This window comes from Pecten maximus, chromosome 14, assembly GCF_902652985.1.
Source record: "Pecten maximus chromosome 14, xPecMax1.1, whole genome shotgun sequence".
Classification (NCBI taxonomy): domain Eukaryota; kingdom Metazoa; phylum Mollusca; class Bivalvia; order Pectinida; family Pectinidae; genus Pecten; species Pecten maximus.
The window spans coordinates 10,510,045-10,537,078 of NC_047028.1; the positions used below are offsets into that span (position 1 = coordinate 10,510,045).

Here is a 27,034-nt window from a genome sequence, read left to right on the forward strand (position 1 = left end):
GTAGTCCTCATATAACCCTGACTGTAGGTGTCTCCTCGACACCAGTCCTCCTATAACCCTGACTGTAGGTGTCTCCTCGACACCAGTCCTCCTATAACCCTGACTGTAGGTGTCTCCTCGACACCAGTCCTCCTATAACCCTGACTGTAGGTATCTCCTCGACACCAGTCCTCCTATAACCCTGACTGTAGGTATCTCCTCGACACCATTCCTCCTATAACCTTGACTGTAGTCCTCATATAACCCTGACTGTAGTCCTCATATAACCCTGACTGTAGGTATCTCCTCGACACCAGTCCTCCTATAACCTTGACTGTAGTCCTCATATAACCCTGACTGTAGTCTTTATATAACCCTGACTGTAGGTGTCTCCTCGACACTGACTGTAGTCCTCATATAACCCTGACTGTAGTCCTCATATAACCCTGACTGTAGTCCTCATATAACCCTGACTGTAGTCCTCATATAACCCTGACTGTAGTCCTCATATAACCCTGACTGTAGTCCTCATATAACCCTGACTGTAGTCCTCATATAACCCTGACTGTAGTCCTCATATAACCCTGACTGTAGTCCTCATATAACCCTGACTGTAGTCCTCATATAACCCTGACTGTAGTCCTCATATAACCCTGACTGTAGTCCTCATATAACCCTGACTGTAGTCCTCATATAACCCTGACTGTAGTCCTCATATAACCCTGACTGTAGTCCTCATATAACCCTGACTGTAGTCCCCATATAACCCTGACTGTAGTCCTCATATAACCCTGACTGTAGTCCTCATATAACCCTGACTGTAGTCCTCATATAACCCTGACTGTAGTCCTCATATAACCCTGACTGTAGTCCCCATATAACCCTGACTGTAGTCCTCATATAACCCTGACTGTAGTCCTCATATAACCCTGACTGTAGTCCTTCATATAACCCTGACTGTAGTCGACACCAGTCCCCATATAACCCTGACTGTAGTCCTCATATAACCCTGACTGTAGTCCTCATATAACCCTGACTGTAGTCCTCATATAACACTGACTGTAGTCCTCATATAACCCTGACTGTAGTCCTCACATAACCCTGACTGTAGTCCTCATATAACCCTGACTGTAGTCCTTCATATAACCCTGACTGTAGTCCTCATATAACCCTGACTGTAGTCCTCATATAACCCTGACTGTAGTCCTCATATAACCCTGACTGTAGTCCTCATATAACCCTGACTGTAGTCCTCATATAACCCTGACTGTAGTCCTCATATACCCTTGACTGTAGTCCTTATATAACCCTGACTGTAGTCCTCATATAACCCTGACTGTAGTCCTCATATAACCCGACTGTAGTCCTCATATAACCCTGACTGTAGTCCTCATATAACACTGACTGTAGTCCTCATATAACCCTGACTGTAGTCCCCATATAACCCTGACTGTAGTCCTCATATAACCCTGACTGTAGTCCTCATATAACCCTGAATGTAGTCCTTATATAACCCTGACTGTAGTCCTCATATAACCCTGACTGTAGTCCTCATATAACCCTGACTGTAGTCCTCATATAACCTTGACTGTAGTCCTCATATAACACTGGTTGTACATTTATGTGTCTCCGTGACACCCGTCCTCATATAACACTGGTTGTACATGTAGGTGTCTCCGTGACAACCGTCCTCATATGACCCCGACTGTACATGTAGGTGTCTCCGTGACAACCGTCCTCATATAACACTGGTTGTACATTTATATGTGTCTCCGTGACACCCGTCCTCATATGACCCCGACTGTAAATTTAGGTGTCTCCGTGACACCCGTCCTCATATGACCCGGACTGTACATTTAGGTGTCTCCGTGACACCCGTCCTCCTATGACCCCGACTATAAATTTAGAGGAGTCCGTGACGCCCGTCCTCATACATCTTCGCTAACCAAGGCTTCGTCATGTAACCCTCGCTGTTGAGAGGATGATGAACCCCTATAACTAAAACCACAGACTTTCTTTCTCTGTTTTTTTTTTTTTTGTCTGTTGTCGTCCAACGCTGGGTTTTGAGCCGATTAATCAAAATCGTTCGAGAACCACAAGGCAGTGCATTAAATCGTCCCCATGTTCTAGGTTACCATATCATAGATAATCCCTGCTCTCTGTCTCTTTCTATTGTTTTCATGTATAGTAACACAAGGTAAAGTAAACACAAAAAGATCACTGGGAAAGATATGCAGTGAGGAGCCCTCCTCTCCACTTCCTCAAATAAACACCCCTACCCAAGACCCTACGTACGTGTATGGCAAAGGACATTAATATCTACTGAAAAGGATTGGACGAAAAAAGAGCCGGGATTAAATAGGAAATAAGTATAGATAAACGTAAAACCCCGCATTCCTCGTGACAAGGGTAAAGTGACTCCACTCCACTGTACTGTTACTCTAGACACACTGTTGTCTTCTGTGTAAAGGATCGAGGAAAACTGAAAATAGAGAAAGTGAAATAGTTTCACTCTGCACATCACCAATCTCCAATCCAAACTTAAGGAATACCTTCCTTCTCTTCTTATGAAGAGTTTCGTTACCATAAAAGGGAACGAGGGTACTATATCGTACTGGTACATGATTCACGAAACATACGACAATGACTGATAATCAATATAAGAATGAAATGTTGAGATGTTTGACCAACAAACTATTAGCATACCTATGTAAACATGTTGTGCCCCCTCTCTTTGTCGATTTGCGTTTTATTTCATACTAGGCAGAGTCCATCGATGGACTTATCAGAACATGTACAAGTCAAATACTTTGTACATGTACAGTCACCTTCAGATAGAGAAGTTGTGTTTTCTTTTAATTGCGAAAGCATCATATGATCATGGTGATTGCATAAACCCTAAAAACACGAAATCAACTACAATACATGATGTAGGCACTTTCACATCATGCTTATATCAATATCAACCTACAAAATAACTAATCAAGCTAAGTGACAAGTGTGGTGAGTTCAATTTCCCAATTGTATATTTTCCATTTATGGATAGAAATTGCCTGCTTCCTCAATCTGTAGCCTTTAAATGTCAAAAAGTACTCGATATGAAGCTAGAAGATGCTTGTCTGTTGTCATTACCCCAGTTCTTATTTTGAGGACGTTACATTTCCTACATTTGGCCTAGATTACAATAGACATAGTATGTGTCATCGCTGAAGCATAGGACGCCTACTCTTCTGGAACAAACGGTTTCTCTACGTCGGCTTTGTACGTCAGTGGCTATTGTTTGCTTATAATGTAACTAAAAAGTTGTCATGACGACAGAAAACCTTACATATACTATAGTGTTATTTCCGTGTAAAGTGGGACAAACTGAGTTAAAAAGATATAAAGAATCAGTAAATGAAGTCAATTAGTGAGAAAATAGCTAAAAGTTTCATTCGTTTATGGTCATCATGAAAATGGATGTAACTCCCCTTTGTCCCTCCCATAAATACCTCTATTCACATAATGCTGCTGTTGGGGTATACTGTATATTGTAACAGATTCGGTGAGAAAATCTATAATCACAAACTAAATACAAATGTGTATGTTTATACCCTCAGACATTTTGCTGTTTCCACGTGTCCATGGATAGAGGGGCCATACAGGGAATTGGGGCAGGTTGAAAAAGATCTGGTTAAAACTTCAAATGTTGAAATATATCGTAATTGATTTGACTCTACCATTAGAAGGGAAGCCTTGTACGAATATTGACCCCCCCCCCCCCCCCCCTCTTTTAATGGCGCCTTAAGCTTTCTATAAAGAATCTAATTGGAAATTAGTATTAAGTTTCATTCGTTTTTGTATTACACATTGTATAGTTATATCAATATAGCGTTTGATTAATTCTAAAAAAATAATGCTTTGTTTTGACGATATCGATTAGGCTAAAAATAAAAAATACAAATCAATGTGATTACATTGTGTGATACGCATTTTATAAGGGGAACATATGATAATGATTAGATCGTTGATAGACGCTTATGACGAATTATTACGTTTTTTTTACATAGCTATCGTTGCGATGACTTCTTCCGGAAATATGCTTCCAGCTCGGAGTTTTATTTTAGTTTTCTTCAAAATGGCTGCCCTCCTGAAGAAGCGAGCAGTTGCTGAGTTTAGCCATGTTATTCAGGTAAATAATGCGTGAATTTGTTTGCCACCCATGAATCTCATTATAACATGATAATTTAGGTAATTATTTATGACCAAAATCACATAAGGAGAGCAGTTACAAATCGATACCTTTATAATGCCGGGCTGCATCCCCAGTTTCGACGGATGCTCTGTTCTGTTCAGAATATGTTCTGTTATGTTCTGAAACGTATGCATGATTTTATAAGAACAATCCCACTATACTGATTAATCATATGCTTCAATAATAAAAAAAACCAAAGCAAATAGGGTGGATTTTTTATGTTTTACTATTTTCATAAATTTAATGAAATTGTCCAGTTCGGTTCCTGGTCATAGTGGCGACGCGTTTCATACATATTCTGTTTACAAGTAGAGTGTCCGGTGTCCCTTTGATCGACTGCAGCATGTCTTCTTTTGACTGTTTCCATTTTTTAATGAAATATTTTAACAGTAGCCTATACATATATGTCAACTGGAGAAGAACACTTATTGCTGATTTGTTATGGTACGGCCCTCAGCCTGTCAACATAGATTTTCTTTAATTTGTAATGATGATCCTAATATTTCTCCAGCCGAAAATATAAAAATCGCCAAAGCTGCTCAACATTTCCTGGAAAGCTCGGGAAGATTCGACTAGCTATCATCCCCCCCCCCCCTCTTTTCCTCGCCTTTAATATTGGTTCAAGGCATCCCCCCTGTCTCTCTCTCTCTCTCTCATCAACAAATAATAATTCTGATTATATTAGTCAATTATTACTTATTACATTGTCATTTCCACATCATGGTGGAGAAAAATTGTATATACCATCATGTGATTACTGTATATATATTATTATTTATATGGGAGATTGCAAACTCCCAGGTAAGCATTGACCAACATGTACAGTGTAGCTCTCAAATTAACTAGATAAATGAAGCATTGTCCTCATTCCTATTGTAATTGAATTCTATATTTAATCTGCAGGAGGAGCCTAAGCCTGTCAAGAGACTGAAGCTCATCCAGCGACCACCACCCCAGGAAATCAGTCTTGATTTAGAGGGTGCCACAAGCACTTATGAAACACTGCAGAGATTATTGGCATTTGAGGGAAACTTCCCACTGCATGGAGAGGATGTGTCTGGTGTGGTCCGTGAACTGCTCGACCATTACCCCCGAGAAAAGGAGGCAGTACTGAGGTGGAAGGTTGCATCACTTCTGGCTCGTCTTGTACAACTTCCAGGGTACAATGCAGAGGCCCTAGCAGATGACATCATCAGACTTCTAAAAACAGAAAGTAAGTCATCCAGGTCATAAATAAATTATTACATGGCGTAAAGGGAGAATAAGAAATTATTTCATCACAGCTATATTGTTGAATTTCTGATTTAAAAAGAAAAAAAGAAAAATCTATTATTTTTACTGTCATGCATATGGTACATCTATAATTGCAGGTCATCATCGTGATCCTATATCATGATCAGTTGTTATATTGAGATCAACGTTGATTTCATACATATAGTGTGACTATAGGTTTATAACCTAAAATTTAAAAGGTTAAAGGTCCCTAAGTCATGAAAAAATACAACATAATATTATTATATGATGATTTATATAGCTTGTTCTTGATGGTAATTAAAATGATCCCTCTTGTAGGCCCTGATATACATGTACAGGTGAACTTATATGTTAATGGGGGAGGGGGAATGAAGTAAAAAATGACACTTTGTTACTTGCTGATTCCTGATTTAAATATTTGTGGGTTTTTTTTGACAACCAGAGTCCAACAAGGCCATCAGTCAGCTTGTGGAGGTTTTGAGGAAGATTGGAATGTCTTCTCCCTACAACACTTCTCTGCATCATCAACTCATCATGACCGGTAAACAGGTTAGTATGCCCTGTCAGTATTTCATCATATTCATACTACACTGTGATAAGTTTTATATCTTCAAGTTGGATAAAATAGGATAATATAATTATAATTGACTGGTGGAACACACATGTATAAAAAGCACCTGTCTATAATAGTGAATAATTTTTTTAACGGTCCCTTGGTGCCACTGTTGGCAAGTTTGACTGGAGTAATATCATATATGCTATTTATGTTGTTGATTCTATTAGATTTACTGCTGAAAGCACAACGAAAAAATTATATCCTCAATCAAAGAATGCAAGATCTTTAGGGGGGGGGGGGGGGGGTACCATTCCACTAGCCTAATTCCCTTGTCTAGTAGATATTATGTTGAGGTTAGTGAAACATCTTAATATTTACTGTGAAAATACAGGCCAGGTTAGTAGAACTTTTCAAGATGAACATGTCTGACTAGTATTCTAAATATGAAATTTTGCACACTAGGTTTTGTATATTATTTAAGATGATTTCTGTTGTTTTTTTCAGTATCTAAGGAACACTGGCCACATAGCCAGATGTAGTTGCTTGGATTTGATTGGAGATTTGGGATCACCTGACCAGACAATTGAAGATAGTAGCCAATCAGGCAGTGGCAGTATGACCATACAGAAGTTACTTATGGGTTTTACACAGGATCATGATCCTCGAGTGAGGGCACGGGCATTTCAGGCAATGGTGATTATCTCCCCTGAGAAGATGTCTTTTCAACAGTTGATAATTTCTAAACAGATTACAATAAAGTGATGAATTTCAGGCCCTGTTCATCACTCAGATTTACTTGTATATCAATAGATAATCTAGATCTTATATAGTAGATTCTGGCTAGGAATGCCAATTCTCTTAACTGGAGTGAAATAATGGAAGTTCAAGAATGGAAATGAGTAATTGAGAATTTTTTGTCCTCCCTATATTCAAACTTAAACTAGTGAGCTTTTACACTCCAAAAAAATCTCCTACCACTAAGCTAAAGAGAAGTTCTCGCTATCATGTGATAGTCAGGTGACCTTATGCTCCCAAAGTCTGACAAGAACAACCCAGGTTCTTTACCTGCAATGCAAGGGAAGCTTTTCAATCTCCCATCGCCATATATGTAATAGGAAGGAGTAATGAAAAATATGTATATTTGTATTACAGCTCCAGTTTCACCAGAGAGGCCTGCCTCTGGGGGAAGGGATATACCAACATGCCTGCTCTGCCCTCACAGATGATTACCGAGGGGTCAGACTGGCCGCCATGAAACTTCTTTGGGTTCTCAGTCATCTATATCCTGAGAGGTCAGTCAGTGTATATACTATAATCTGTTTTACGGTATCATCAATTAGTTAGGTGTGATTAGTGCATTATTTGTTGAAATTTAGTTTATTTAAGATATTTTTTACACTTTCTGATTGATTAAAACAATGTCATGTGGATCCTGATTAAAGAAGGGTATTGACTGGATTTGCAAAAAAAAGCTTGGTAAAAATAAGTTATGCATTACTTCCCCTTGGTAATGTCCAACGATATATCTAATATCTTGCAAGCAATTGAAACCTAGACAAACAATAACTCTGAATGTTCAAATCAAAGTTATTAATGAATTATTTATGAATTACTGTACTGAATGTATTTTAATACAAAAATTTACTGTTTTGATTGTTATCTAAAAGTGCACTTTGCATTCATTGATTTTTCAATCAAAATATTCATTTTATATGAAACTATTATACGGTAGCCTTTTGGTTTCTGTCAATACCTGGTTTGATTAACCTGAAAAAATCATCAACCTCCAATTTTGTTGGTCCTTGGTCAATATTTTTTCTAAGGTTAATAAAACCATGTATCCTCCTTATCAAATACATTTAGCTATAATTATATGAAATTACTGACAGAGATAACGTTAATACATTAAGTTAAATATTTGATAAATTCTGGTGTGTTACTCTCAATGCTGAGTGTCTTGTAAAAATTATAATGACTATAATTATAGTTTAAAAAAAATACCTTTAACTATTTCTGACAAGGTTTTCCGTTTATACACATGATGATAATGACTTATATGTCATTTATGGGTTAATTCACTTCCAAACCCACTCCCAGTCCCTTACAACTTACTGAACTGCCTTCACAGCTGAGGACCTAACTAGAGGAGGACTGCTAATTTTACAGTAGAAATTCTCGATAGATTTACATGCTGTTTTGAACAAATGTTCCAGGAGTATTAAATACACATAATAATTTTTTTATTGTCCTTGACTTTATTTTGATATGGCATAATTACTACTTATCTACCTAAAGAATTTAGGTGTGTGTCTTCTGTAACTGCTTTGAAACATGTTGAAACTCAATGTCACTGTAGTGAATTTGTCTAACTTTCTGATTGGTAGTCTGATTCCTGTCCCTGACTCAGATGAGAAACTTCGATTAGTTGACGATGGCTTCACAAAGATCTGTAACATGATCAATGATATCTCTATGATTGTACGGGTTGAGGCAGCAACATTACTGGTGAGAGCATCTGTCTGGACCACACACATATATCATCAATGTTAAAGTCAGAATCACTACTAACATACATGATGATGTTTAGAGATGATAAAGAATGAGAGCCCTCTTGTATGAGGACACATTATTGTCAAAGAGCTGACCCCGGGGCTCCCCAACCCCGGCAGCTTTCTAATAGATGGGGGATTAAAATTGATTTGTTGGAAAAAAAAAAAAAACAAACATGATTATGGCTTTTTTTGGATAGAGGACCAGTTAATTACATTTGTAACTAATGTGAATATGAATGATATAGTACAGTATGAGTAAGTTTTAAGACCGTGTTACATTTATTTTGTAAAGATAATTTTAGATTAAAGTACAGATGCTGTTGAACCGTCTTACTTGAACCCACAGTGCGATCCCTTCTAGGTTTATAGCATGTGATTGTGGTTTCAGGGTTCCCTTCATCAAGTCAGTCCAAAGTTCCTGGAACAGACCCTGGACAAGAAGTTGATGTCTAACATGAGGGTTAGTAATAAATAAGATGTACATTAAAAGTAGTGTACTGATCACTGTACCTGATTGTGAACTTACTGTAAATGGACGTATTTTTAGCATGCTCAAATTTTAGCGTAACAGGTAATCAAAACAGATTAGCCCAACAATAAATTAGTTCACAGACAATGCTTGCCATATAAAACATTTTGAATAAACTAACATTAGCGCAATCCAAAATTAGCAAAATTCTTAAGTGCGAAAATTGCTAAAAGACAAGTACTGCTAAAATATGTTTGTTTACAGTAATCTTTCTTACAATCAAATGCTAGATATTTCTCTGATTGCTGACAGATTACTTTGTTGTCCGTTACTTTAGCAGATTAATCATCTTACTCTAAATTCATTGCTCAGCATTCTACTCATAGCTAGGTAGCAGTTTAAATTTAAATAAAAAATTGGATTCATCAAAATTAATCGTAATCACTAAGTAGAAAAATAAATAACACATGTTATATGTTAGTGTTTTAATCTAGAAGAGATAGTATCACCAATATAGACATTGGTTTTTAGTCAAACATCCTCAGATGATGGGCTATTGGACTGTCTTTGTTTGTTGTCCACCCTTGTCGTCGGATCGTAAACAAAAACTTGTTATCACTATATCTTGAGAAGTTGAATCTGATCATGTAAAATAGAAAGTGCAAAACAGATATTTAACTTCATAATCAAATATCTTCTCCCCTGTCTCTAGTTGCTCATGCAATTTTGCCTCTGATTGGGAAGACAAGATAACTGAGTAAAACATTAATTAATATTGGATATATTATCCTGATTTTTTTGTCTTCTTTTTACTTTCTCATTGTATACCAAAGGATTAAAGCTCGGTGGTCAAAATATGTAATTGGAAGCTCATTTCTTAATTGAATTGAATTAAATATTAGTGTAACACTTTTTATATTAAAATAACAGAAGAAAGAAAGTGCTCACGAGAGAGCAAAGGAACATTTCTCCTCCGGTCAGTGGGCCACAGGACAGAAGTGGGCAGACGATGCCCCCAAGGAGGAGGTGGACCCTGACGCAGTATCCCTGATGAATATTGGAGCTTGTGGAGCCTTTGTTCATGGTCTAGAAGATGAATTTCTAGGTAAAAAATTTAGTATTATCCACTTAACAGCGTTTGATTAAATACCAATGATTACCTGTTTATTCTACTTAAACGATTTATCAGGATACAGTAGTGGTTTGTTTTATTGAGACAATTTTTTCACACTGGTTTAAATTTGACAGAGGTGAGGAATGCCTCCTTGGATTCCCTGTGTGAGCTGGCTGCTCAGTCACCGAGCTTTGCTGCACTTTCTCAGGACAGCATCATAGATATGTTCAACGATGAAATCAAGAGCGTACGCCTCAATGCGATCAACAGTCTCCGCAAACTCAGTCATATCCTAACTCTGAGGGAAGACCAGCTGGAGATTATACTCGGGGTCCTACAGGTATTGATGTCTGGTCATACTCGGGGTCCTACAGGTATTGGTGTCTGGTCATACTCGGGGTCCTACAGGTATTGATGTCTGGTCATACTCTGGGTCCTACAGGTATTGATGTCTGGTCATACTCTGGGTCCTACAGGTATTGATGTCTGGTCATACTCGGGGTCGTACAGGTATTGATGTCTGGTCATACTCGGGGTCCTACAGGTATTGATGTCTGGTCATACTCGGTGTCCTACAGGTATTGATGTCTGGTCATACTCGGTGTCCTACAGGTATTGATGTCTGGTCATACTCGGGGTCGTACAGGTATTGATGTCTGGTCATACTCGGGGTCCTACAGGTATTGATGTCTGGCCATACTCGGGGTCGTACAGGTATTGGTGTCTGGTCATACTCGGGGTCCTACAGGTATTGATGTCTGGTCATACTCGGGGTCCTACAGGTATTGATGTCTGGTCATACTCGGTGTCCTACAGGTATTGATGTCTGGTCATACTCGGTGTCCTACAGGTATTGATGTCTGGTCATACTCGGGGTCGTACAGGTATTGATGTCTGGTCATACTCAGGGTCCTACAGGTATTGATGTCTGGTCATACTCGGTGTCCTACAGGTATTGATGTCTGGTCATACTCGGTGTCCTACAGGTATTGATGTCTGGTCATACTGGTTACGTATAGGATAACACTAGATTTTATCATATGAACTTATAATATTCTTTAATATGATTCATTGGGTAGATTGATATATAAAGTATGTTGATTATCGTTTGATGATGTGTAAACTGCATTTTCTTGGTTGTCAACTGCAGGAAATACAAAATATAGTTTCACAGTTACATCTTTTTTTTATTCAATTCTTTTGAGATATTTCGAACATATTTTCATCGCTTTATTTTAGTTATTTCTACCATATTCCATTCATATTTTATTGAAAAAAGTCAAAACAGAAACGAAAATAGTTATTGGGCATTCACACTAATTGCGCATGTATGCACCGGCCAGGCTTTGAACAATGTATTCCTTCACATCAAATTTGATGTTTACACATTTCTAAACAGTGTTTTAGCCCACCATCATCAGATGGTGGGCTATTCAAATCGCCCTGCGTCCGTGGTCCGTGGTCCGTCCCTCCGTCCGTCCGTCCGTCCGTCCCTCCGTCCGTCCGTCCGTAAACAATTCTTGTTATCGCTAATCCTCAGAGAGTACTGAAGGGATCTTTCCCAAATTTCATATGTGGATTCCCCTTGGTGCCTAGTTATGCATATTGCATTTTGAGACCAATCGGAAAACAACATGGCCGACAGGCAGCCATCTTGGATTTTGACAATTGAAGTTTGTTATCGCTATTTCTGAGAAAGTACTGAAGGGATCTTTCTCAAATTTCATATGTAGGCTTCCCTTGGTGCCTAGTTATGCATATTGCATTTTGAGACCAATCGGAAAACAACATGGCCGACAGGCAGCCATCTTGGATTTTGATAATTGAAGTTTGTTATCGCTATTTCTGAGAAAGTACTGAAGGGATCTTTCTCAAATTTCATATGTAGGCTTCCCTTGGTGCCTAGTTATGCATATTGCATTTTGAGACCAATCGGAAAACAACATGGCCGACAGGCAGCCATCTTGGATTTTGACAATTGAAGTTTGTTATCGCTATTTCTGAGAAAGTACTGAAGGGATCTTTCTCAAATTTCATATGTAGGCTTCCCTTGGTGCCTAGTTATGCATATTGCATTTTGAGACCAATCGGAAAACAACATGGCCGACAGGCAGCCATCTTGGATTTTGATAATTGAAGTTTGTTATCGCTATTTCTGAGAAAGTAATGAAGGGATCTTTCTCAAATTTCATATGTAGGTTTCCCTTGGTGCCTAGTTATGCATATTGCATTTTGAGACCAATCGGAAAACAACATGGCCGACAGGCAGCCATCTTGGATTTTGATAATTGAAGTTTGTTATCGCTATTTCTGAGAAAGTACTGAAGGGATCTTTCTCAAATTTCATATGTAGACTCCCCTTGGTGCCTAGTTATGCATATTGCATTTTGAGACCAATCGGAAAACAACATGGCCGACAGGCAGCCATCTTGGATTTTGATAATTGAAGTTTGTTATCGCTATTTCTTAAACAGTACTGAAGGGATCTTTCTGAAATTTCATATGTAGATTCCCCTTGGTGCCTAGTTATGCATATTGCATTTTGAGACCAATCGGAAAACAACATGGCCGACAGGCAGCCATCTTGGATTTTGACAATTGAAGTTTGTTATCGCTCTTTCTCAGAAACTTATGAAGGGATCTTTCTGAAATTTCATATAAAGGTTCCTCTTGGTGCCTAGTTATGCATATTGCGTTTTGAGACCAATTGGAAAACAACATGGCCGACAGGCAGCCATCTTGGATTTTGACAATTGAAGTTTGTTATCGCTATTTCTCAGATACTTATGAAGGGATCTTTCTGAAATTTCATATGTAGGCTTCCCTCGGTGCCTAGTTATGCATATTGCATTTTGAGACTAATCTGTAAACAACATGGCCGACAGGCAGCCATCTTGGATTTTGACAATTGAAGTTTGTTATCGCTATTTCTCAGAAAGTACTGAAGGGATCTTTCTCAAATTTCATATGTAGGTTCCCCTCTGTGCCTTGTTATGCATATTGCATTTTGAGACTATTCGGAAAACAACATGGCCGACAGGCAGCCATCTTGGATTTTGACAATTGAAGTTTGTTATCGCTATTTCTCAGAAATTGCTGAAAGGATCTTTCTGAATTTCATTTGTTGGTTGCCCTCTGTGTCTAGTTATACATATTGGATTTTGAGACCAGTCAGAAAACAACCTGGCTGACAGGCAGCCATCTTGTATTTTGAAAATTGAAGTTTGTTATCGCTATTGTACAGAAGGTACTGAAGGGATCTTTCTCAAATTTCATATGTAGGTTCCCCTTGGTCCCTGGTATTGCATTTTGGGACCAATCGGAAAACAACATGGCCGACAGACAGCCATTATCGCTAAATCTTAAATTTTATATATAGGTTCCCCTTGTTTGAAAAGTACTAGATCTAGAGGGCTGTTTCTGAATTTACACAGATTAGTAAGACTTAGAAGAAGGGAAAAGTAGAGAAAAGATCAATCTGACATGGAACCTATAAAGATCATTCAATGGTGGGCGCCAAGATCCCTCTGGGATCTCTTGTTGTTTGTAAGGTTATATATTGAACCCACAAGGAAATGTAAATATTAGTTGAAGTTTCTATATACATGTCATTGACCTGAGGAGCATAGTGAGGAATTATATAGTTTAGTATAGTTCAGCATTATAATGGTTTCATGTAAAGTTTTTTAAACAAGAAAGTTTCATAATTAATATCACATGAATTTGTTGGCAGGATTTTTCAGGCAGTACAAGAGAAGCCCTGCGGAACATGCTTTGTGAGATGAAGCTTGCTACAAAAGAGTGTCTGAACACAAGTGTGATAAATCTGTTAGATAACCTGAGGCGTTATCCACAGGACAAATTGTCAGTGTGGCGCTGTATGCAGCATCTCGGTAAACACCATGCCCACTTAATTCTCCCACTAGTTCCGGAGCTGCTATGTCTTCACCCCTACTTCGACACACCTGAACCAGACATGGAAGATCCTGCCTGTATCCTTTGCTGCCTGAAGTGTTTCAGTGATTTAATCAAGTGCAAAGAGAATATTTTTTTCCCATATCCAGTTGAACATGGATATCTTTTTTAAACATTTATGTGAATTATAGATGCTTTGATTTGTTTATATACCTAGTGTAAATTAAGTCGATGTAACTTTGTAATACTATGGTTTGACCTTTAACCTCTAACTTCAGACATCAGTATCCTATTATTGGTGTTTAATTCGGCTGTGAACACGCCCACTATGATGCCAATGTTCCAGGGTCATGTGTGGCGCCACTATTACTATCTCAAGGAGAGTATTCCTGACATGTTACCCGTCTTACAGGTGAGATAATTACAGGTGTGACTTACACTACCTAAAGGAGAATATTTCCTACACGAGTATTCTTTACATGTTTTGCCTTTCTTACAGGTAAGATAATTACAGGTGTGACTTACACTACCTAAAGGAGAATATTTCCTACATGAGTATTCTTTACCTGTTTTACCTTTCTTACAGGTGAGATAATAATAACAGGTGTGACTTTAATAGACAAGAAAATTACAGATACAGCTTATAAATAAATAAGGATGTGCTCAGGTTGAATACACACTTAGTTTTATCAGAATTGCTGCAATCAGTCAATGTTTCATGTTGGCTTTTAGAAGTGAATTTCTGTGAAATTTGTTTAATACACTCATCAGGTTTTGATGTTTTTTGGTTTGGAATTGTCTGTCTATCCAACATAAAATTTTGTTTGTCCAGAGATCTCCTATATTTTCCAACTAATTACTGAAACTTGGTAGCTTAATTAAATACTAATGGTATATACAGTAGTTGTACTATCCGTAACTGCTCTTTGGTTCAACCACTTGTTCAAAAGATATTGCCCATTGTTAATTTCAATATTTGATTATTATCAGAAGATCTCTCACAGTTTTTTGGCAGATCACTTTGAAACATGATATATAGTATTGTTTTCCTGAGTGACACTTTGACTTGGATATTTTTACAAAGGTAAAAATCAGTATAAATTGTATAACTGAAAGAGTTATAATATTGCTCTTTTTAATTTTGTCCAGGTCTTCTGTCGTTGGTAAATTCTATAAACTTTATAACATTTGTAATAAGCTGTATAATAATTATTAGCTCACCTGGTCCAAATTTGGTCAGAAGCATCCCTATGGGGTGGGGACTCAAAATTGTACAAATGGTGGGGCTGACCCCCCAGGGGTCTGAGGGGCGGGGCCAAAAGGGGTCAATATAGCTATATTGATATAAACGACTTCTTCTCTGAATCCGAGCAATGGATATCACTCATATTTGCCTGGTAGCATCACTATGAGGTGGGGATTCAAAATTGTACAAATGATGGGGCTGACCCCCCTAGGGGCCTGAGGGGCGGGGCCAAATGTGGTCAATTGGGCTATATTCATATAAACGACTTCTTCTCTGAAACCGAGCAATGGATATTGCTCATATTTACTTGGTAGCATCACTATTGGTTGGGGACTCAAAATTGTACAAATGGTGGGGCTGACCCCCCAGGGGTCAGAGGGGCGGGGCCAAAAGGGGTCAATATAGCTATATTGATATAAACAACTTCTTCTCTGAATCCGAGCAATGGATATCACTCATATTTGCCTGGTAGCATCACTATGAGTTGGGGATTCAAAATTGTACAAATGATGGGGCTGACCCCCTAGGGGCCTGAGGGGCGGGGCCAAATGTGGTCAATAGGGCTATATTCATATAAACGACTTCTTCTCTGAAACCGAACAATGGATATTGCTCATATTTACCTGGTAGCATCACTATTGGGTGAGGATTCAAAACTGTACAAATGATGGCGCTGGCCCCCTGGGGCCTGAGGGGGGAAAAGGGGTCAATTGGGCTATATTGATATAAACGACTTCTTCTCTAAAACTGAGCTATAAATATTATTTATATTTGCCTAGTAGCAACACTATGAGGTGGGGATTCAAAATTGTACAAATGGTGGGGCTGACCCCCAAGGGGCCTGAGGGGCGGGGCCAACAGGGGTAAATATAGCTATACTGATATAAACAACTTCTTCTCTGAAAACGAGCAATGGATTTCGCTCATATTTACCTGGTAGCATCACTATTGGGTGGGGATTCAAAACTGTGCAAATGATGGGGCTGGCCCCCTGGGGCCTGAGGGGCGGGGCCAAAAGGGGTCAATTGGGCTATATTGATATAAACGACTTCTTCTCTAAAACCGAGCTATAAATATTGTTCATATTTGCCTGGTAGCAACACTATGAGGTGGGGATTCAAAATTGTATAAGTGGTGGAGCTGACCCCCCTGGGGCCTGAGGGGCGGGACCAACAGGGGTAAATATAGCTATACTGATATAAACAACTTCTGAAAATGAGCAATGGATATCGCTCATATTTGCCTGGTAGCATCACTATTGGGTGGGGATTCAAAATTGTCCAAATGATGGGGCTGACCCCAGGGGCCTGAGGGGTGGGGTCAAAAGGGATCAATTGGGATATATTGATATAAATGACTTCTTCTCTGAAACCGAACAATGGATATCTCTCATATTTGCCTGGTAGCATCACTATAGGTGGGGATTCAAAACTGTATAAATGATTGGGCTGACCCCCCCTGGGGGCTGATGGGTGGGGCCAAAAGGGGTCAATTTGGCTAAATTGATATAAACAATTTCTTCTCTGAAACTAAACAGTGGATATTACTCATATTTGCCTGCTTGCATGGTCATGGGGTGGGGATTCAAAATTGTACAATTGGGGTTGACCCTCCAGGGGGCTGAGGGGTTGAGCCAAAAGGGGTCAATTTAACTAAATTGATATGAACAACTTTTTCTCTGAAACAGCTCATATTTGACTGGTTTGACTGGTAGTATCCTTTTGGGTAGGGATTCAAAAAAATTCAAAAAAATGGAAGGAACTGTTTATTGTTTCATATCTCATACAATCCAGGTGAGCGATACAGGCCCTCTGGGCCTCTTGTATTTGAATAATTCTTCTAGTTACTTTTTTTTACTAGTTACTTCTAGTTATTTTATACATTTTGATATTCCAGAATCCATGTCACTTTGGCATCCGATGATACCACTGACATATATCATTCCATCCATGATACATTTGTTGTTAACAAAATATCTGTATGACAGGTGCCCGGCAAGATTTATGGGGAAACTGTCCAAACTAATCGGGTCAAGTCTGACAGTGGGCAGTTTGTTCAACAGTCACTTCGACAGCTGGAAAATATTGGGACTATGGACCTCACGGCAGCTCATGGACTGCTGGAAATGTTGGTCAGGTTAGTTGTTTAGTGTTGAATGGTAAACGGTTAAATTATCTTTTTCAGATATATATAATAGGTATTGTTCTCTTTTATTCCACTAGTACATATTATTATCTCCCCTTAAAATGTTAAAATAGTCCTATGATATTATTTTTTATTTGGATGTGTAATCCAGATAGGATGTAGTTGTTTAAGTTTTATGTCTAAATTTAATGTATGGTCATTAACTTCTTCTAATATCAGTGATGATGATGATGATGATGATGATGATGACGATGATGATGATGATGATGTTATTATTTTATGATGATAATGATGATGATGATGATGATGATGTTATTATTTTATGATGATAATGATGGTAATGATGTTGAACCAACACATGCATCAATTTTCGGTGTGTGAAAGTCATACATCAAAATATGTGTCTTGTATTATATGTATTTGTAATATGATGTAAAAACTTGGTTAAAATGAAATAAATATTAAAAAATAACATTTGTAACTTTAGACTATTATGTTCAGATAGCTGGATTTTGAGGGAATGAATAAAATAGGTTTGTAGTTTTATAAGCAGGATACTGAATCCTTTGCTCAGTGGCAGATGTTTTTTGTTGACAGAGACCTACAACATATCACTAAGCTAGATGACAACTCAGCTGCCTCATCTGAATGTATGTCCCTGTTCCTTAAGTGTCAGCTTCTCCTGATCAAGGTAACCTACAAACACAGGCATTGTATATCTTTATATTTAACACTGAGACATTATCATTGTATATTCTAGAGATATCTCGACCTATACTCCAATATCTACCACTAATGTCTCTCGACCTATACTCCAATATCTACCACTAATGTCTCTCGACCTATACTCCAATATCTACCACCAATGTCTCTCGACCTATACTCCAATATCTACCACCAATGTCTCTCGACCCTATACTCCAATATCTACCACTAATGTCTCTCGACCTATACTCCAATATCTACCACCAATGTCTCTCGACCTATACTCCAATATCTACCACCAATGTCTCTCGACCTATACTCCAATATCTACCACCAATGTCTCTCAACCTATACTCCAATATCTACCACCAATGTCTCTCGACCTATACTCCAATATCTACCACCAATGTCTCTCGACCTATACTCCAATATCTACCACTAATGTCTCTCGACCTATACTCCAATATCTACCACCAATGTCTCGACCTATACTCCAATATCTACCACCAATGTCTCTCAACCTATACTCCAATATCTACCACTAATGTCTCTCCACCTATACTCCAATATCTACCACCAATGTCTCTCAACCTATACTCCAATATCTACCACTAATGTCTCTCGACCTATACTCCAATATCTACCACCAATGTCTCTCGACCTATACTCCAATATCTACCACCAATGTCTCGACCTATACTCCAATATCTACCACTAATGTCTCTCGACCTATACTCCAATATCTACCACTAATGTCTCTCGACCTATACTCCAATATCTACCACTAATGTCTCTCGACCTATACTCCAATATCTACCACCAATGTCTCTCGACCTATACTCCAATATCTACCACTAATGTCTCTCAACCTATACTCCAATATCTACCACTAATGTCTCTCCACCTATACTCCAATATCTACCACCGATGTCTCTCGACCTATACTCCAATATCTACCACCAATGTCTCTCGACCTATACTCCAATATCTACCACCAATGTCTCTCGACCTATACTCCAATATCTACCACCAATGTCTCTCGACCTATACTCCAATATCTACCACCAATGTCTCTCGACCTATACTCCAATATCTACCACCAATGTCTCTCGACCTATACTCCAATATCTACCACCAATGTCTCTCAACCTATACTCCAATATCTACCACTAATGTCTCTCGACCTATACTCCAATATCTACCACTAATGTCTCTCAACCTATACTCCAATATCTACCACTAATGTCTCTCGACCTATACTCCAATATCTTACCACTAATGTCTCTCGACCTATACTCCAATATCTACCACCAATGTCTCTCGACCTATACTCCAATATCTACCACCAATGTCTCTCGACCTATACTCCAATATCTACCACCAATGTCTCTCGACCTATACTCCAATATCTACCACCAATGTCTCTCGACCTATACTCCAATATCTACCACCAATGTCTCTCGACCTATACTCCAATATCTACCACCAATGTCTCTCGACCTATACTCCAATATCTACCACCAATGTCTCTCGACCTATACTCCAATATCTACCACTAATGTCTCTCGACCTATACTCCAATATCTACCACCAATGTCTCTCAACCTATACTCCAATATCTACCACTAATGTCTCTCAACCTATACTCCAATATCTACCACTAATGTCTCTCGACCTATACTCCAATATCTACCACCAATGTCTCTCGACCTATACTCCAATATCTACCACCAATGTCTCTCGACCTATACTCCAATATCTACCACTAATGTCTCTCGACCTATACTCCAATATCTACCACCAATGTCTCTCGACCTATACTCCAATATCTACCACCAATGTCTCTCGACCTATACTCCAATATCTACCACTAATGTCTCTCGACCTATACTCCAATATCTACCACTAATGTCTCTCGACCTATACTCCAATATCTACCACCAATGTCTCTCGACCTATACTCCAATATCTACCACCAATGTCTCTCGACCTATACTCCAATATCTACCACCAATGTCTCTCGACCTATACTCCAATATCTACCACCAATGTCTCTCAACCCATACTCCAATATCTACCACCAATGTCTCTCGACCTATACTCCAATATCTACCACCAATGTCTCTCAACCTATACTCCAATATCTACCACCAATGTCTCTCGACCTATACTCTAATATCTACCACTAATGTCTCTCGACCTATACTCCAATATCTACCACTAATGTCTCTCGACCTATACTCCAATATTGACCACTGAGACATTATCATTGTATATTCTAAGAGATAGCTCAGCCTATACTCCAAAATCTACCATCAATGTCTCTCAATCTATACTTCAGTATTTACCATCAATACGTCTCTCAATCTATACTTCAATATTTACTCCAGAAAAATTAACATTGAATATTCTAGAGATATCTCGACCTATACTCCAATGTCTACCACCAATGTCTCTCGACCTATACTCCAATATTTACCAATGATATATTACCATTGTATCAAGATTGCTGACTTCCAGAGATGTCTCTCAGTCTACTCTCCAATATTTACCACTCTGACATGGTTGTTTACAAAATTTAGATAAATGTTCTATGTATGGAATTTTCCCATTGACTGTCCACTTTGGGGCTATTTCATTAAGATATCTACTCAACGGGAGGACTCTCAGTTTGTCAAACAGGGAAATAGAAATGAGTTAATACAAATAGCACCAAACAATATCAGTGCTTTCCAGCACAAACCATGAATCAAATTTTTTTTCTGGAGTCTTCGGATTGGATACATATTTTACTGGAATAGGCTTTTTCTGTATATTCACTGATAGAGTGAACAAAACGAAGGGAAGTAACTCTGGTATACCAGAATGGCATATCATAAGCCAACACAAATCATCAAGAAATGTCAATGAAAATATTTTATGCATAGCCAAATAAACAAGGTTAAACTATATAATATATCTCTAAATAATTGATTTGTAGCTGATGAAGCAACAGCAGACCCTTCCAGGGAATAGTAGTGTGGCTACTGACACTATCATGTCCACCACAGACAAGGTAACGACGATTTACTACAGCAGTCGTTTACATATAGGCCATACAACACATTTAGGATCTATACTTTTTGTTTGTTACTACAACCTCATTTTTAGATGCATAAGAGAAAGTAAAACTTTATCCAAAAACACTACTTTTGAAGTTTTCTCCTTTGTGGGTGTAGACATTAATTTAAGAAATGTCTTAGGCCAGAAAAGATTAATCATTAGTTTCTCAGGCCATTTTTTTCAAAAAGTAATGAGGGAATGAGGTGTTTTTTTGTTTGTTTTTGTTTTAATAACGTCAGTTTTAACATTCTGAACAAACGTACAGTTTAGGCTAAAACATCGTGGTCCAAGTATTTCTGAGGGAAATTTTGCTGTCAAAGCTCAAATTCGCCATCTTTGATAGAGTTATTTAACGCAATTATGGTTCGACTTTCACTGTAATTACAAATGATGTTCCACGCTAGAACATTTTGGCCCCACAAACAATTTCCACTGAAATTGGCGCAATTTGGGCAGGAATGTCTTGCTGATATGAGCATTTGATGCTAGGGAAAGCATACAGTTACACAAGAGTCTGGCTTACCAAGATTAAGAGCAATTGAAGGTGTGTCTTAGAAATACCTAGCTAAATGAAAAAAAAAAAAAAAAAACTAAATCCAGATATTTTTCCACTATTTGTTATTTATTCATGAATAAAAACAGATGATGCGGGACATAAAACAAGATGCGGTGGGGCTTCAGAAACTAACAATTTTTGTGGGCCTAACTATCAATAAGTGAAATGTTCTGACTACTTAATAGACAAAAGTCATGTATTGGACAGCATGATTGTGGAGCCTACATATAAGGGTTGCAAACTAAACTTTCTGGAATTATCATTGGGAAAATATTTTATTTTAGTAATTTAACCATTTTCATCTGTTCCTAAGGTAAACAGTATAAGAAATTATATTAATGACTACTATTTGTACAGAGAATAGTTTTCAAATCACATTTAATAACAATGCACCTGTCTATATTGAGAATTTTAGAGGAACACTTACTTAGCCAAACAATCTATGATGACAAGTCCTTTTAATTTTAATCCAAACTTGTTTCATTGATATTCCAATATCTCAAACCTAAATTTGACAACATTACAGAATCTAAGGAAAGTTCTTGAAGTTGACCATTTTTTTCCCTTAAAGTCTGTAGTGCTTTTTAAGTTACGGAATAATAATTGATGAGTAAATTCAAACAATCTTTGCTGACAAGTCCTATATTAATGGTGTATACAGATCCTGAGTATGACCCAGCGACTACAACACGTATATCTGGGGCTAGGCAGTGTGGAACTCTCACTCGTCAGGCAGACAGAGTTAAAAGCCCGTACCCTACAGACACTGTCACGCCTCGGCGACTTTCAGGAACTCACCACCATTCGGGGTCGCTTCAACTGTCAACTTAAATCCTTACATAGGTAAGATAATTCACATGTTAAGTACTATAATGATATATAAGTATTAACTTTAGTATATTGGATTTCTGGATATTAATGAAATGTTGAAATAAAAACTCTACACAGTGTAAATAGATCCTTACATAACTATATCTAAACTTACTTTACATTTCCAGTATTTCATATGAAGAGGTACATTTTGTATGTTGATGTAACTAAATGTGAACTTAAGTACAAGTTGTACAATGGGTTTGTTGGTAGTAATGTAAAGTTGCACATTTGATGAAAGCAATTCATAAAATGTTGACATTTGATGAAAGTAATTCACATAAAGTTGTACATTTGATAAAAGTAATTCATATGAAGTTGTACATTTGATGGAAGCAATTTGTATAAAGTTGTACATTTGATGAAAATAATTCATATAAAGTGCACCTTTGATGAAAGCAATTCCTAAAAGTTGTACATTTGATGAACATAATTCATATAAAGTTGCCCATTTGATGAAAGTAGGAGGGCTGATTGATAAGTTGTGAGCCTCAAATTGAAGGATTTTAATTTTACCTGACATATTGTATTATTTTTCAGCATAATCTCCTTCAGTATCTATACACTTTTGCTAGTGGTGTTTAAGGGCCTCATTGCCACTTCTATAGAACTCCTTTTCTTGGCTGTTCAGAAAGTCATCCACTGCATGTTAGGGTTAGGGTGCCTGAAATAGCTGTTTTCGGTTTTGGAAATAGATGAATGTCTGATGGAGCGAGATCAGGTGAATAAGACGGATGCTCAATCATTAACATTAACAATGTTTGTTAATCTTATTTTTTTATTCACGAAGTGATCAAATTAAAAAAAAAACAAAAACAGAATGATACTCGTAGACCATCAATTTTCAATTTGTCTGTAAAATGGATATCCTTAAGCATGTTTTTGAAAGAAAAACACCACTGCAATGCAGGCATATCACTTTGTAGTTATGGAAGTTACAGGGGCATTCCTTTGTTCGACTGGCAGATATGAGTTGCTCAGTAGTTTATGAGATTCATAAATAAAAGAAGCTTACACTCATATTTTTAACTAATTGTGATGAAATAGATAACACATTTGTAAAGAAAGTATATCAAACTCTGTCACTGTCTGGAGGCATCTGTCATTTTTTGTATGTGAACTTGTGTGCGCATGCTTATATTGATAGTCATTATCGGCAATTAATTTTTCGTACTTCGGGTTGAAGTTCCATTTTCAAAATTGAGAACTTTGGGTTATCTTTGGACTTGAAGTTTGGTATTAAGGTAAAAAAGTCTATAACTTTTAGTCTAGAATTAGCAGAGAAAAAATGCAAGATTCCCATTTACTTTTATTTTCATAGCATTAGGTCACTTCAACAACAGAATACCCATTTAATGACAACATTTGGGACTTTTGATACAGGTTTAAGTTTTTGGCAATTGATTTGAAGGCATCCTGTTGGGTTACAGCAGTGGCTTGACTTAGAATCAACTGTTTTTGAAGAAGCCTATTAAATTAAAGTAGGGTGCATTCATGGTGCCCCAGCATATTTATAGTTACAGCTGTAAGATGTTTTTAGAAAAGACCTCTACATGTTATCAGACAATGTAGGTATACAGATGTAAATGCTAAATATATAGTCATATACAATTTCTAATAGAAGTGTTGAATTATAAACTGGTAGATATAAAAAAGATAATGCTGTTCTTTTACAGATACATGACTACACACCAGATCACCCCTGATCCTTTTAGCACCTATTTATTCTCCATCCTCGATAGTCTCGACTCGTGTAGCGACACAGAGTTCCGTAAACACCTCCAGTTCTCGCTCAAATCAGTCAAAGCCTGTGCCTTTCCTATGGTCAACAAGATCCGCAAGGCCAGTGTGGTGCTCCATGAACCGACAGGGACATCAGACAACCCTATAAAATTTGCAGCGGGTCTCACTACCGCAGTGGGTGTGGATGCCACTTTAGAAAACATACAGTCACCTTGTCATGTAAAAGTACAGGTAGGTAGTACAAAAATGTATATTGTTAGTATTAGTATATACATGTATATCAGAATGCTATTGACAGAAGCTGTCCCTAGGTGATATATATAGAATGATATATAGATCAGTTGTATGAAAAAGAAATCTGTTATACCCTAAGTCTGTATACCTCATTTCCAGGGACTTACATGGAACTCTATGCTTACAGTTACAATCATACTTTAGTTAATACTCTAAAAAAGAAATAATATCATTAGATTTAATAAATCAAAATACAAATGTAATAGCATTCTGAGAAATCTGTATGATTTTGTGGCTATGTTTGTTTGTTAAGATAAAATATGCCGATCAACAAAAACAGATGATCACTCTCAGTCCGGATGCCTTCCAGAGACTAGGCCAGTTACGACATCGTCTACAGTCTCAGGTTTTGCTGTCTCACGCTCCTTGGTCAGGTAACAGTCACGCTGATTCTTAGTTAACAAAAGCTATTCTAAATCAATGCAAGCATAATTCATTGTAATGCTTTCAGCTCCAAAATTCTGCAAACAAGATTACATGTACATAAAAGAATATGTATTGGGTATCAGTATAGTTCTCAAGGCCCAGTTGTTCAAAAGGTGATTATGATTGTAGCTTATTAAATTAATGAAAATCTCATTTCTCCTTTACCGTGAGTGTATATTCTATATAATAGGTAGGTATAAAGAGCCTGAAAAGTACTGTAGAGTTTTGTTATGTTTTGTCAATAAGTTGATTTTACCAGAAATAAGTTTATCAGGTTTTGAAATTGGTGTTAAACTGTGAATAGTCAACAGCTGGCCATGGGTGCTCGGAAGTATTTTGGATTTTAAAAGAAATACCATATCAAGGAGTAAGGACCATTCCAGGAATAACTGTGTGGGATATGCAGGAGGAAATTAATATTTGATGGGTAGTTGGGGTAAAGTCCCATTTTTTCTAGATTTTTTGCTTTAAACTAAATATGTTTTAATATTTAATGGGAGGTGGGGTCTCTGAAAAAATGTCTCCCACCCCACCCCTACACAGATAATTTTGGAACCATTATTTCGTTTTATGTACAATATATTTGAAAATTGAATTATCACAGTTATTATTTGTGGATATTTTGTTACATTTTAGATTCCACGCACGTTGAGATCAGTGTTGTTCTGGATGCTCCATCATTTTCTGGTGATCATGGCAAGAAGGAATCGGTCATTGAGCTGTGTAACCCAGTTAAAGTTTTGGTATCACCAAAAGCATTCAAGAGGTGACGATAGACAACTATCTCTTAAGTCAATGGAAATTACATTTAGTCAGGAAGTGTGACTGGAAATTAAACTTGGCAATGATTTGATGTGATAAAGTAGTGTTTTATTCAGCAATGCCAGTGACGAAGACCACACTACTGAACCGAAGATTTACTGTGAACTTTGTTCAAAATTAATGGTGCACATGCAGTTTGTATACTCCAGTATGAATAATGTAATGTTAAACACTAAAATTGTTGTATTTTCCACAGCTGATGGTTTACATGAAGTGTAACTATGAGACCCAGAATCTCATATTTAATATCATACTGCGACAGTGTTGTATTTTCATTAGCTTATGGTGGACATTCAGTTTAACTGTGAAATAAAACCCCAGAATCTATACTTCAGTGGAATTGAGGTCAACAACACAAAAGACAAATGATTGACAGTTGACTGTCATATGCAGTGTGTACAATGATTAGTTTTGAATAGCTTCACCTGAAGCTTGTAACAGTATACATCTGTTTCACCTTGAAGTAAAGGAACCTAAGTGGCACATATACTGGAGTGATCAAGGACAAAAACTTGACAGTTGACTGTTATAAGCAATGGCTTTGGTTTTACCTTGTATTGTAAGTAAATGTTTGCTGTCACAGTAAAGTCTGGAGCTTGCATGGCGTGCTCCATGGCCAAGGACAAATACTGAACACATGGCTGTTTAGAGACAATGGTAGCTTTGGTTTTACCTTGTATCAAAAGTATAAATTGATATTATTTACTGTGAAGTAAAATAAAGATCATACATACAAAAACATACCCATGTGGTCAAAGAAAAAGCCTGACCAGTCAATTTGTTATTGATAACATGTTTGCAGGATGTGTCAATTTATTTGTAACAGATATATTTGGGGACATGAAGACTTCTGTGAGAAAGTTTACAGCAGTCCTGTGCGATAAGAAATAATACAAGTGCTATTGTTGTCATGTATGTGTATGGATGAAAAGGAGGACATTAAATACTGGCCAATAATTATAGTTCAAATGGTATGTTCTTATTGATGAAAATACTGGATTGTAAAAATTAAAAAAAAAAAAAAATGTCAGAAAATAAACTAATCACTCATA

General features: G+C 37.5%; 1 protein-coding gene across 1 annotated transcript; it reads left to right on the plus strand.

Annotated features, from left to right (window-relative positions):
• Positions 1-4,085: 4,085 nt before the first annotated feature.
• On the plus strand, positions 4,086-27,034 carry LOC117341969 (integrator complex subunit 4-like). Its single transcript, XM_033903869.1, has 18 exons — positions 4,086-4,150; positions 5,117-5,426; positions 5,910-6,016; positions 6,528-6,716; positions 7,176-7,315; positions 8,408-8,528; positions 8,964-9,035; positions 9,975-10,149; positions 10,293-10,498; positions 13,892-14,150; positions 14,352-14,485; positions 17,307-17,455; positions 18,062-18,155; positions 21,150-21,224; positions 22,489-22,670; positions 24,374-24,671; positions 24,988-25,108; positions 25,797-27,034. The coding sequence occupies exons 1-18, from the start codon at positions 4,097-4,099 to the stop codon at positions 25,928-25,930; spliced, it is 2,820 nt and encodes a 939-aa protein (XP_033759760.1). The 5' UTR covers positions 4,086-4,096; the 3' UTR covers positions 25,931-27,034.

Excerpts from the sequence above, each read along its gene's own strand:
- LOC117341969 (XM_033903869.1), top strand. The coding sequence starts at position 4,097 with ATGGCTGCCCTCCTGAAGAAGCGAGCAGTTGCTGAGTTTAGCCATGTT. Across the intron at positions 4,151-5,116 it reads AGTTTAGCCATGTTATTCAG|GAGGAGCCTAAGCCTGTCAA; the intron begins GTAAATAATGCG and ends TTTAATCTGCAG. Across the intron at positions 9,036-9,974 it reads AGTTGATGTCTAACATGAGG|AAGAAAGAAAGTGCTCACGA; the intron begins GTTAGTAATAAA and ends TTAAAATAACAG.